At 41.0% G+C, this 14,163-nt stretch overlaps 1 protein-coding gene and 1 long non-coding RNA gene across 9 annotated transcripts in view; one reads left to right on the top strand and one right to left on the bottom strand.

Annotated features, from left to right (window-relative positions):
- Nucleotides 1-14,163, bottom strand: part of LOC110977157 (uncharacterized) — a 167,315-nt gene that overhangs the window by 131,858 nt on the left and 21,294 nt on the right. For 6 of the 8 annotated variants that reach the window (XR_015424342.1, XM_087132999.1, XM_087133005.1 and 3 more), the window contains exon 3: nucleotides 8-145. Coding sequence is in view for 5 of the 8 variants with exons in the window: in XM_087132999.1 (XP_086989125.1) it covers nucleotides 8-44 (37 nt within the window). In the remaining 3 variants the exon portion in view is untranslated. Of the gene's footprint in view, nucleotides 1-7; nucleotides 146-14,163 lie in introns of those variants that run through there. The other 2 variants (XM_087133001.1, XM_087133002.1) reach the window with 1 other exon arrangement.
- LOC147800097 (uncharacterized) lies at nucleotides 6,491-9,047 on the top strand. Its single transcript, XR_015424530.1, has 2 exons — nucleotides 6,491-6,874; nucleotides 7,617-9,047. It is a non-coding gene; the product is annotated as an uncharacterized LOC147800097 (long non-coding RNA).

The raw sequence follows: 14,163 nt of genomic DNA, 5'->3' as shown, positions 1-14,163 counted from the left end.
ACATTACCTTCGCCCACAATGCCGAGAACTTCGTACTTATTCATCAGTTCAGGGTTTCCATGAACAATTGTCTAGATGTGCAGATCACTGTTGCAGTAACATGGCTCCACTATGATAAACACAATGGCTTCGGTTCAGTCCGAGTCTAGAACAATCAATGGTTATTAAAGTTATTAATGATGCAACAGAAACAGAACCCAAGCAAAATTCAGTGACCCACACTCTTGAATAATATTTGCAACATTCCATACTGTACATGTATATGTGCAAAGGTATGCATGCTTGACTCCTGTTCATCTGTTTGCTCATCGATCTTTTCCCTGAAGAAGTACATGTACAGCAGCCAAAGTAAAAAAATATTATGCAATGGTGTAAATCCATTTACTGGTATGTTACATTTTATTGCGTAAGTTGCACAATGAATTATGAAATATTCAAAAAAAAGTTATGCACTGCGTCAATCTGTGACTTGCACTACAATTTACTGTGTAACTAAGGCAATCATTTCAGGTGGCCCATGTTACGCCAAATCAATTGGAAATGAAAAACATGCTAACTACATGTAATTGTGTTCAGTTAAGTTCCATTATTGCTTACCTCATACAAGACATGAAGTGTAAGTGTAAAACTTGTTTTTAAAGGTAACAAAAAGCTTGTTCGACTGTGAGAGAACTTGGAGATTTTCAGCAAAATGTTTTGGTGGTCACGTAAGTAGGAACATTCTCCAACTGAGAAAACAACAATTACTACTGAGTGCGTCCACTTCAGTAATATTACAGTTGTTTTCCTAGTTCTGAATCCCGAGGTGAATGAGCATATTCTTTTGTGTTAATGATAGGGGAATTAAGTAACTCTTGAGTAATTTACATGTTCAACTGTACCTTGATTTAATAAGTCCACAGAATCCTTTCTAAGCCAACAACACAATGCATTTCAAGAAAACAAATCAATTACTGCTAGTAACAGTTGCTTTTTTAACCAGTACCAGATCAAGATTTATAGTAAAGATTGTGGTAACACCATGTATTTATCTCTTCTTTGAGTATGTGTGGTTCTGAGAAGAACCGGGGAATAACTCGACGTTTCGAACAGTACCAGATCAGTTAAAAGTAGCATTATACATGTACATGTATGACCACACACTTTCAGCTGAAAGTCAAAGTTTCAGCTAAATGTACCTGTACAACATAATTTGGTCAAACTTTGTACAAATCCTACATTTGGCAACAATGGAAACAGAGCTAGAATCTTGGTCATACATGTATCCACAAATGATCATGCAGCACTCACAGCATGCATCAGTCCACCTACATGTACATGTATTGCACTATATGCTGCCAAGCTGGGTGTTTACATGTGTATTTGTAAACATACACCATGACTGATTGTTATAGAGGTTATGCATGGCACCATCTTTCTGGTAACTGCTATTGTCACGGAGGATTCTCACAGGAAAAATGGCTGCCATGCAGAACCTCTATACCAGGGTCATACATGTAGATAGTGAACTTTTATTGGTCACAAACTGATCATGTGATATGTTACAAGCGCGAATGTATCATTCACACCTTCTGGGGATCGTGAATGTTTGCTCTTTTGAATTGGTGAGCATCAACTTGATATTTTGAAGAGCACATGAGGAAAATGAAAAATATACGCTTTACAGTCTAATCCACAGGAAGAGTGTTACTGATGAATTTCCCTATATCATGAGCCTAGCCCACAAACATAGATCTTTAGCAACATTTCTTCTAAAAGGTTGACAATAAAACAAGGGCTCTAATGATAGGGGACTCAAAAACTAATACACAAGTCTTCAGCTGCTTGATGTGGGATAACTTAACGCAAGAACATATGAGGCTAACAGTTTAAAATGTCGGCATCAAGCAAGTTCCATGAGAGTAGAGCATATTATTTTTCTTACTTCCATCTTGAATTAGGCCCACTCACCTGGCGATTTCTTTAAAAAGTCGACTGGAAGTCTATCTGTCAGCTGTTGTCTAAAATTTAACTTGTCACAGCCAATTACAAAATAAGCCTGACTTACTGTATAGTGTGCAGTTTTTTGGTTGCAAGCTAAAGTGAAAGGCTAATCAACAAAACAATTTGTGTGTGACTGTTACCATGTTTGTAGCCACTGCTTCTGCAGTGTATTGCCAATGTATGAAGAATCGCTCACCTGTCTTCACAGTCATCAAGCCCGCATTGCAATTCCTCTTTTGATTCCTCATTTTTATGCTCATTTAATGAAAATCGCACTTCTAGGCTACAACATTGTGTATTAGAATGCTACAAACAAATTAAACACTTCATAAAGGACCATCATGCTCCTTATTCCAATAATAAGACCTCAGTACCCTGCAAAAAATGACAAAAAAGGAAACTGGATATTTGATACTGCCAAGTCTGGCAGGCATGTCAGCCTGGTACCAGGCACAGCCTCCACGTGTAGCATGCTTGTGACAGCCCTTCTTTACTGGAAATTATGCATGCATAGTGCATGCGCACATTTCAGACTTGTGTACATGTATATTGTTACAGTCAGGATTTGAATTCCAGAATTTCTGGGTCAGGCCAACTGGCGGGGATTATTAGCTTGACCCTCTGGAGCCTGAACCTTAATCCTCCTGGGCTGCCATTGTAATCTTCCTAGGTCAAGCCCTGTAAAATACTTCTTTTATTAGACTCTTTGCATAATGAGTGAACAGGGAATATGCTAGGACACTATAAATTGGGTAGATACTCCCCCGCCGGGTTCTCTGTTGACCATACCCACTGTACTGTGGAGCTAAGTAGCATTGCGTTGCCCTCGAGACCGGCGGTCAGTCCAGTTCCCCATGTTAGACGTGGACCACACCTCACAGCAGTCCTCGCCCACCAGTCATATTTTCCTGTTTCGACTTTTTGTGTCGTTGGTAAACCAGCAATTAACAAGACGGCTAAATTTGATGTTGATGAGTTTGTTAAGGAATTTGAAACCACTCCTACATAGACCAAACTCCTTAAAAAAGTCCGAGTTGTTTGATGTTGCCAAGTACTATAAAGTTTCAGTAACCTCTAGCATGAAAAAAGCTGACCATAGGTCCGGGCATACTGGTGAGTTTTTCGTAGATGAAGAGATTTTGCAAGTTCGATCACCAGCGGTAGAGGCTGGTCAATCCAAAGCAACTGCCATTAAACTGAAGGAGTTGGAGTTACAAATTCAGATAGAACGTCAGAAAGCTGAAGTTGAATTAGCTAGACTTAGGCAGAATCAATCATAATCTGGAAATCATCGTCAGACAAGTAGTTTTGATCCTAGTAAGCACATGAAATTGGTTCCTCCATTTCGGGATAAGGAAATTGATAAATAGTTTGCTCACTTTGAAAAAGTTGAAGATAGGCTTAACTGGCCCCATGACATGCACACTCTGGAAATTTGTTTGATAAATGGTTCAGTTCATGTAATGTCGGTTAGGACTATATGAAACTTAGGCAAGTTATGCTTTTGGAGAATTTCAAAAGTTGTGTTCCCGACAATGTTAGGGCTCATTTAGAAGAGCAGCAGGTTAAGGAACTACACCAGGCAGCCATTATGGCTGACGACTATGTGCTACAGATGCTAGTTCGAAATCCATTACCCATTCTAAACCAGAGGATTCAGGAGCATGGTGATTTTAACAAGTCCAAATTGATTTGTTCTTATTGCAAAAAGACAGGACATGTGAAAACTAACTGTTTCAGTTATAAGAAATCACAGGCTAGTTTTTCTTAGCCAGTAGCTTTTACCACCTCTGTTCTAGGTCCATAGGGCTCACAACTCGATGAGGATTTAGTCCACGGTTTCTTGTCTGAAGTAAGAGAGGACTTTTTACCCTTTACTAGTGAGGGTTACATTTCACTTGATGATAGCGATAATTCACCACCAGTATCCAGTAGTCATATTAAGGGACACAGGGGCTTCACAGTCCTTGGTACTAAAGGGTGCAGTGCCTTAGACAGGGAAGACTTCCATAGGAGCAAATTTGCTCCTTACTGGTGTTGGTAATGATGTATTCAGTGTACCTCTCCATCAAGTTAATTTGATGTCAGACTTAGTTACAGGACCAATGATTGTAGGGGTGACCCCCACATTACATGTACACTGTACATGTACCTCAAAGATTAGAAGGTATTACACTTCTTTTAGGCAACGATGTTGCAGGTGAACAAGTTGTAGCTGAGCCATATGTAACTGATAGGCCAAGTAGTGTAGATCACAAAGAAAAACATGAGGAAGAGTTTCCCAATATTTTTCCTTCGTGCATGACTAAGAGAGCCATGGAAAGGAAAGATAAGGCTTCTAGGAAGTTGATAGAATCTTGGCCGATGTAGGTTTAGCTGATTCATTCATGACTAGTTTGTCTGATTATCTTCATTGTGAGGCAGAGCCCTCTCTTGCTTCTCAGCTATAGCCCTCACTGACACAGTTTGATGTTACAAGTGATCCCTTGCTAAATAGGGAGGATGTAATTCTAGAACAAGGTAGGGACCCTGAGTTAATTCGCATAAGTAAAAAGACACTTAGTGAAGAGGAATCACATAAGGTACCAGAGTGTTATTTCATCAAAGATGATTTACTTATGTGTAAATGGCATCCATCAGATGTCCCGGCTAATCATGACTGGGAGATTATACATCATGTGGTGGTGCCAAAACCATATCGCATGTATGAGTGTAGCTCATGATGCACCCTTGGCAGGACATTTAGGTGTAGGTAAAACCTGTGACCGTATACTTAAGCACTTTTGCTGGCCGAACCTCAGGCAGTCTGTACCTGAACTGTTCAGTAAAGTGATCGTAGATTGTGTAGGACCACTACCGAAAACAAAATCAGGTCACAAATATATACTTACCATCATGTGTTCTTGTACCAGATATGCTGAGGCAATTCCGTTGTGTTCCATAAAATCAAGACCTGTAGCAGAGGCTCTCATACTGTTTTTCACACATTTTGGTTTCTCAAAAATCGTTCAAAGTGATCAGGGCACCAACTTTACCTTGAAAGTGTTTCATGAACAACTTGGTGCATACCATCCTCAGAGCCAAGTGCTCTTAAACGATTTCACCAAACCTTGAAATCAATGATTAGAACGTATTATTTGAGCACACAAAGGATTGGGATGAGGGACTCCCTCTGTTGTTTTTTGGCATTCATGAAGTAGTGAATGAATACCGGGGTTACAGTCCATTTGAACTGGTGTTTGTGTGAGAGGACCTCTAGCTCTGACTAAGGAGAAGTTCTTAGATAATGAGACCAAGGATCGTGTCCTGACTTGTGTCCTGCGCCTGAAAGAGCACCTAAGAACAACTTGTGAATTTGCTAACACTAACCTAAAAAATGTTCAAGATGACATGAAGTGTTGGTATGATCAAAAAGCTAGGGAACGTAGTTTCAATGTGGGTGATCAAGGTCTTGTTTTTTACCAGTTGTAGGTCAACCACTTCAAGCAAGATAGTGGGCCATATGTTTTAGATCATAAAGTAAATGACCTGGATTATGTGGTTTGCACTCCAGACAGATGTACATGTAAGGCTACATAACTCTGCCATGTTAACATGCTCAAACCATATAACATAAGGAATATGGATGTAGAAGTTAAAAAGGAAAACCGTGTAGCTTCTGTATGATCAAAAATCTGTTGACGATGGTGTTAAAGAAAACACACCAGGATCTAATCTCAGGTTGAATAATTCACAGATTATAAGTAACCTCCCTGATAAGTTAGACCATTTGACTGAGCAACAGCAGTCCGAGATGTCAAATTTGATGACAGAATATAGTCATTTATTTCCTGATGTACCTGAAAAAACGGAAGTAGCATATCATAATGTTCATGTAGATGTTGGAGACGCACAACCGATAAAGCAATACCCTTACAGGTGTGGCCCACTTAACAGGCTCAGTTCATAGAAGCGATTAAGTACATGAAAGTGAATGATATCATTGAAGATAGTAGTAGCTCATGGAGATCACTTTGCATATGTGTAAGGTCACAATACTGGCCAACTTTCATGATGCAAAAAATGAACTTTAATTTATCAGATGATGTAACCATTTTCAAGCAATGTTTGCTTGAGATTATAGTTGTACATGTATTTGAGAGATAAATAAAGATAAATAATTCAGTGTAAATGCGAGTCTATAATTTTTATTCACGTTGAAGAGCAAATTTTAGTTCAAAATGGCGCCCAAAAATGGGACATTGCTTGAACAAAATTTAATGAACTCAACTACTTTACTTATAGCTCACGTATTTTATCACAATGGTCATATTTTTTGAGTTAAGCAATGAAGTAATATTTTGGCCCTTTACAAAAAAAAAAATAAATAAATCCACGCTCCAAAATGGCAGCTGAACCTGCGTTAACGTTCGTTTCACATCGTGTCCACCGCACCATACCATGACGAAAAGGGCCAGAATCATCATTTACAAGCCTCACCCTTACCTGTAAAAGCCATATTTATTCGAAATGAGCTTAATAAACATCGTGTAAAATGTGTGCTAGACCATAATTACCCTCGAGGATGAGAAAACATCAGCATATCGATCGCTATAATTTTCGTGTCCATTTTGTAACTAACGTAAAATGTCCACATGTTTTAACTGGTGATCAACGCAGTCTGACTAGTGGTCGTACACGTGCAATGGTACCCTGCATGGATGACCTAAAGGTCAATTGTTTTAGGCTCGAATACGTCTTTTCCGAGATAAAGCTATTTTAAGCACCGTGTCCACCGCGCGCCGCTTTCGCGTCTCTTTGTAACGAACGGAGAAAGTTGCTGCGCGCGACAGCTTTCCCTCCAACAATCAGGAAAAGAGCAGCCAATATCCGGAAAAAGAGCAGCCAAAAGGTTTGTATCAACTTAAATAGATTTTATTTTCTGTATTTTTTTGTGAAAAGAGGTCAGATGGCATTGTAAAAGGGAAGATTTTAATGGATAGTCAATGGGTGATTTTTGGGCTTTGTAGCGGACCGCTTGGATGGTTTCGTGTGAATCGTGTCCATGTTTAACGTACAGAAGAAAAAAATAGTAAACATCTGAAGTCCCGCTTGAAATTGCAAAACGACAAATAATTTACACTTTTTAAGCTAAAGTCCATCACAAAAATGAACAAACTTAAAGAATAGCCTTGCCAAGTTCAAGAAATCATCAGTGTTTCACGTTCGTTACACACCGGCACTTTCGACTTCGCCCCATTCGTATTAAAATTCGCCCCACTTGTCATCCAATAGTATGGGGGCGAGTTCGCAGTGAATTAAAAGTAAATGGAGCGAAGTTGATGTAACACGTAGGCAAGTGATGTTTACACAGATGGGGGAACTTGCCTTTGTGGAACCCCTGGGGTCTTGTTAGAGTTTTTTTTTATGTTTCTACAAATCAAGCCACTGCCGGTTATGTTAAAAAATTGTTCTATTTGAATTTTATTTTTCTTCTATCTTATTTCAGAAGCCAGAAAGGAGAAAAAGATTCAATGGTTGGATAAGATTATATGTCTGTAGATTCACATGTCCTCGTGAAAGAAGCTTTAGTAGTAATTAAATCAAAGATTATTCGATTTCAACCATTCCTGTTGCCATTTCTGTAATTTCAGGACCCCACAAGAGCCTGCCGATCGCCAGCTCACTGCAGGGGATATAGTTGTCGTCGCATTTGAGGATGCATGGTATCCAGGTGCCATCAAGCGCATCATTAGTGATGAACTGGCAGTTATATACTGCATGGATCGTCCAAATAAAAATAAGCAAAGTTTTGTTTGGGAAAAAAATCTGACCGTTAACAGGAAATTCATTCTGTGTGTTGTTAATCCAAGTTCACTTATTCCAGATCCATCTTTGCGTTACTTTCACTTGGACAGCAAAGAAGTAGGTAAAATTAATGCACTATACAGTGTCTATGCAAATAAGTATTTTTAAACGTTTATTGCCAAAAGTAGTTTTGTCTAAGTATGTCATCAGAGGTTTGTCTAAGGTCTGTAGTCAAAAGTTCATCAGTTTTTCAGCAAAGATGAGTCACCCAGGTGGCACGAACTGAATAAATTCAATGAAATTCATTTAATGAGATGTGCCATGTTCTTCAGATGGGATCGTCAGTGTATAGCCTCCACAATGAAATACAGTTTTTAAGAAACAAGATTAGAATGAAAAATAAAATAGTCATTGACTCAATTTACTTGTTCCTCAGAATTGTTTAATGTTGCAAATGGTGCACATTTAAATATACATACATGTACTTAAGTTCACAATGTCAAAGATTTCAACTTCTGTGAAGCTCATGTGCAACCTTCTTGCATGCATATAGGGCATCTAAAAATAGGCTGAAGTGGCTTATCAGATATGTAGATCACAGAGATGCTCCCAAGAAATGAAAAAGCATGTGCATGTATTAACACCTGCACATAGTAACACAGGCAATTTTCTGAAGGTGAGGCAACTGCCTTGAGGGCTCCAGTAAAGCAAGTCATAATAAACTTGTCACATGAAATGTTAGCTTTGATTCGAAATTTTTGGTGTCCGTGTCATTTTTGTAACTAACGTTAAACTACAGGACAAAGATCTTTGAAATTGAGGGTATCTGTTCTTTGGTTGTCAATGATAATGTCCTCTTTGAAGTACTTGCAAGCTTCGCAACCAGCTGTTTTCCTCAAGTCATCAAACTGCAAATCATTTAAAATTGTTGTGTGTGAAAAAGTACACTTGTTAACGTTAGTTACGGTGTCCACCTTATTAAGATATCGTAAAATTAGTAACAATTAACATTTTTTTTAAAGATGACCTTCAGAAAGGAGGAAAAGCTTAACCACAACAATACAACTCCACATTGTTTTTCTTTGACTTTTATTATTGCATGGTTGACTGCAAAGTGGACACCGTAACCAACGTTAACTTATGAGGTCCCCCTCTACAGAAAGCACTGCATGGAAGAAAATTTCTTGGGCCGATTATCTTCCCATTGCTATTTTCTGATAGAGGGTGGTCCATTGTCATAATTTAAAAGTAAATTAAACACCTTTCACTAGATTGAATTTTTACCTATGTGTCCCATTTTTGTTAGCCAGTATTGTGTCCTTACACATATATCTTTCAACACGTAACAATATGCACTTTACAAACTTGAGAAAGAATGAATTACATCCACCGCTGTGAAAAAATTTGGAAAGAATTCCATACACATGTACAGTATGGACGCCACAAATTTTCCATACAGTGTCAGTGACCTGTTAGCCACCTGAAAGCAATTAAATGTCCGAAGAAGTCAAATTTCTCCCCCACGTGGAGTGGGTCGAGTTTCGAAATGATACTTACCCCTGCCCAGCCTACATATGCAAATTTCCCATGTGCCTACTATAATTCACTGAAAAGACTTGATTATGCATACTGCCCCTTGACCCTCCACAATGCACTGCAGTCCTGCCACCATGTTTGTCTTTCTTTTTGAAGCAGTGAAAGCCACTGGAACCAAAGTGGGGAAGGGTGGGCGGAAGTGGCTAGGCAGTGGTAAGTATCACTAGGAGACCCGACCCACACTAATGTGGGGGAGGAGTCTCCTGCATTCACATACCCCTGCCCAGCCTACAAATGCAGATTGGTACCAAACCCTGGAGGTGGGTCGGCAATGGGAGTGTAATAAAGAGAAGAAACATTAAGTTGGTGTCCCAACAGCAGGCACTCACCATGAGAAATTCCTAAGCCGAACTATCCAACAACCAGTCCAGAACAGCACTGGACACTGACGAGACCGCCAAGCACAGGGTCACTCTGCCACGGGCTATTTCGTTCTGCAGAACATCAAGGAGATTTTCAACAAACCGCCTGGCAGATTTCGGCGAGAGGAACTCCTCTGAAGTACGACCAGGATGCAGAGGCGGCCTGAACATTGTGGGCCCTGACGTGAGTCCAGGTCATCTCATCATGCTGTACCAGCCAGTCTCAGTTAATAGCGAAGATGATGGCCGAAATCGTCCATTGCACAATGGTGTCATTTGATGCAGGATGGGAAGGTTTTGTCATGGTGACGAAAAGCTGGGAATCAGACTCACGGTGATGCTTGGTCCTGGCAAGGTACCACTTGAGAGCCCAGACAGGACACCATCTCTTGTCAGCGTCTTCTCCTGAAAGTGATGTTATATTAGGGAAGAATACATTTATGTCTGGAGGCTGGAAGGTAGGCTTCTGGTTTTTAGTCAGGAACCCGACGGTTGGGATGAGATGGACCCTGTGCGGCTCCCAGCGGATGTGACACTCGGCAATTGACAGGGCATGTAGCTCGCTACCTCATCTCAATGTAACGACCGCAAGAAGGAACACCACCAACTTGATGCTGAGATGAAGGTCAGACGCATCAGCTAGTGATTCAAAGGGGGCTAGCAAAAATGCAAAGAACGCTTCCCAGGTCCCAGGATAAGACGAGGCGTTTGATGTGAGGACGCTCAACGAACATCCCTCAAAGGAGATGATGGACAGCAGCATTGTTGGAGACAGTCAAGCCATCGCTGAACCCTGAGTGGACAGCCGCCAAGGCCGCCAAGGCCGCCAAGGCCGACAAGCCGTTGGGGATGGTAGCAACCTGGAGGCCAGAGTGGAACAGATACATACAAGTCTGTGATGGAACTCATAGGAGCTTCAGCTGGAGAAACATCTTAGTCGTTGTACCATCCAGTAAAACGCTGTAGTCTCCTGTTGAAAATCTTGCTGGTGGACAGCTGTTGACCCCGGGCAACCATAGATGCAGCATCTGCAAGAAAGGCCTGATGCCCTAAGGATCGTTGGACAACGTCCAGCAAGTCAAGTGAAGACTCTCCAGTGACTAGGTGGAGGATCCTTGATTTAGCCTGGCACAGGATGTCCTGTCTGACTGGAATTGTGCCAGGAGTCTTGTCAGTCTTGGAAACCACAGTTAGTGAGGCCAGAACGGGGTGACGAGGAGGATCCAACATAGCTCCCATTCTATCTTGGAGAGGACCCTGGGAATGAGAGAGATTGGAGGGAAGGCATGCAAGAAGGCCCAACCAGTCGATGTACAGGGCGTCTGTCACCCATGCCCACGGGTGAGGGAACCTGGAGCAGAATATCAGAAGGTGGGCATTGTCAGCGGATGCGAAGAGGTCGATATGAGGATGCTCTACCTCTGTGAAAATCTGGCCGACAACATTCGGATGAAGAGTTCACTCTGTCGGTTGGACAGCACCCTGAGAGAGTGTGTCTGCTATGCGGTTGCTGGTTCCCACTATGGGGACAGCTTGAAGGCTGATCCCCCGATCACTCGTCCACATGAAGAGCTGCCATGAAAGGGTGCAGGAGTCGAGGGGGGGGAATGCCACCCTAACAATTGATGTATGCCGTTGTCGTTAAGGTGTTGCTCTGGACTTGGACGGAACGACCTACTAAGTGCTGCAGGAAGTGATGGAGAGCATTGAACACCACTTTGAGTTCTAACACGTTGATATGTTTGCCTCGAGAGGCAGTGTCCCAAACCCCAGAGGCGTGGAGTAAAGGAAGACAGGCTCCCCATCAAAATAGCGATTTGTCCATCGTCATGGTCACATGTGGATTTGGAAAGACGAAATGAATGCCAGCCGACAGGTGCTCAGTGACGGTCCACCACCGAAGGTGATTGCCGACGTCCAATGGAAGAGGGACCGGGATAGCAATTGGTTCGCTCTTGGGATGGGACTGAGATAGGAGATACAGTTGAAGTGGTTTCATCCGCAGTACCAGAGAACGAGGTCGACCAAGCTGGCCATTAAGCCAAGGAGACGGAGCCAGGCTAAGGCTGTAGGATCCTCAGAGGACAGAAACTGGAGGGTGCACTGATGCAGGTTGAGGATGCACTCTGCCTTTGCAGAGATTAAGAACCACTCCAATGTAGGTTGGCCTCTGTGATGGGTTGAGGACCGACTTGTGTTAGTTGATGAGAAACCCCAGGCATATCGTGGTGTCAAGGGTGAGAGAAGTACAGACCTTGGCCTCATCGGAGAAACCATCGGTGCAACCGGGCAACTGTGCGCTGCACCACAGTGCATACATGTACTGCATGGCTGTCAGAGCCTCACAAGATGCTCGTTCGGTTGGCGCAGCCGATGCATTACCAACCAGTTCTGTGTGCATGCTGCATCATGTCCCTGTAGTGCCGAGTCAAATTGAATAATTCACCATTCACATATATTCGACCTTCAATTCAATCAAATATTCAGATTTTTGGTAGCACCGGCAAACCACTAACAAAATCAGTTGCAATAATGCACTCAATTGTATATTACAATCACAGCAGCTTCTCACTTCTAGGAGTATCTTCAGCCATGATTAAGCAAGGTTGAAGAGAAGAACAATACTTCTTGCCCTACGGAAAGTTTCCATTCCTTTCAAAATGTTTAATAAATTTACTTCTTGAATTTTAGGACATATTATTCTGTTGCTTTCATTTCAATCTGCTTGTAAAAAGCCTCCACTGTGAGATTTTTCTCATTAAAACAAAAAGTTCTTCCTTTTACTAATTTTGCATTCAAATATTCAAATTCAGAAAATCGTATTGGAATATTCGATATTCAATCAAATAATCGGACATTCAGCACAGCCCAAGGTCCATGTGTATGTAAGCCCAGTAAGTCCAGTTACAATGAAACACAGCATGTACAATTTTGCCGAAACACTAAATCCTTGCACTCCTTGTGCACACCTTGCATAGTCGAGTTGTCTTAACAGACACTATTGTAGTCAAATTATCCCACCAGTCAGGTAGTCTAACTTGTCAATTTGTCTTGAATCAAGTTGGTAAATGGCAAAGTTCCTGACATCCTCAAGGAATTCCTTACACCCCAATCCGATAGATGAATATACGTTTATGTGTAAAAGTGAAATGGGTTTAGGACTGTGTATCTGGGGACCCTATTCCTATAACAGAACAGAGACTTACATTTTAATTTTGGGACCCACCTATGCAGATGATGGTCGCCAAATGTTGAACTAATGCAGGGTTAATTTTGTGGAAAGAGGACCGAGTTTAGATTTTTGAGGGCAAATTCTGGGGTAAAAATTGCCAGTATTAATACACATGAGGAATATTTTTCACATGGCTGATTACTGGTCAAAAGTCAGATTTTGTCAGTTTACAATCATGACAATTTCAAATTCACATAAAAGGGTAAAAATAATAGAGAAAACGTTGCCTTCGGTTGCACTCTTTTGGAGACTGAACTGGTAAAAATGAAGGAGTCCCAATGTACACAATTCCTATTGGTCTCTTCACTACGGCAAACCAAGATTAAGTCAGTGTAAAATTTTGGTAGTATTTCACCTGAGGGCAAAAGCTGTTCGGACAATACCAAAAAGCATCTATGGAAATGTTAAAAAAATTGACTTACCATGCATATTAGACAGATACGGTAACTTGAAGTCTAGCTTGGGAAAAGTGGGGTTGGGTGTCTGGAAAGTGACCTTTAGGCTGTAATTTTTCATGTACACTGTGAACATACATAGTTTGTATGCTCAACAGTATGCTCTGTCTTTCATCAGCAAAGCATACTGTCAAAAACATTAAACAATCTCTGGTTGTTTTCAGAACCACACATACTCAGAAAGAGAACCATGTATCCTTGCATGGTGCTATTGCAAATCTTTAAACTTTTTATAAACATTTAATGACTCTGAGCATTCAGATATATATTATCTTCTGAAAACAAAATATACAGAAGCATTTGTGGGGGTAATTGAGTATCTGATCCCATGGAATGGCAGAGTGTAAAAAGTTTTAAATACTTGAACAAGCTACAAGATTGGAGATGACTACCCCCATTGTTTAGAATAACCTCTCGGCTATCACTAAACATGAACGTCTGATACATGTAATAATGAATAATAGTGATTTTAATATCCATAGTAATGAATATTGATTTTTTTCTAAATACCCATCTTGACCTCATATTGACCCCGGCTTAATTTTCGCTGTGTCCAAATTTCCATACACGGATAATGCCAAAAAGCATGGAAACGTTAAAAAAATTTGACTTCCCTTGCAAACTAGACAGTTACGAATAACTTGAAATCTCGCCTGGGAAAAGTGGGGCTGAGCATTTGAAAAGTGACTTTTAGGCTGTATTAGGACACGCACTTCGTATTGGCAGTCCTTTGTGAGGGGGCAGCCAT

This window comes from Acanthaster planci, linkage group LG02 (genome assembly GCF_054643075.1).
Source record: "Acanthaster planci isolate LZ-2023a linkage group LG02, COTS_SCS, whole genome shotgun sequence".
Lineage (NCBI taxonomy): Eukaryota > Metazoa > Echinodermata > Asteroidea > Valvatida > Acanthasteridae > Acanthaster > Acanthaster planci.
This window is presented reverse-complemented; position numbering and strand designations above follow the sequence as displayed.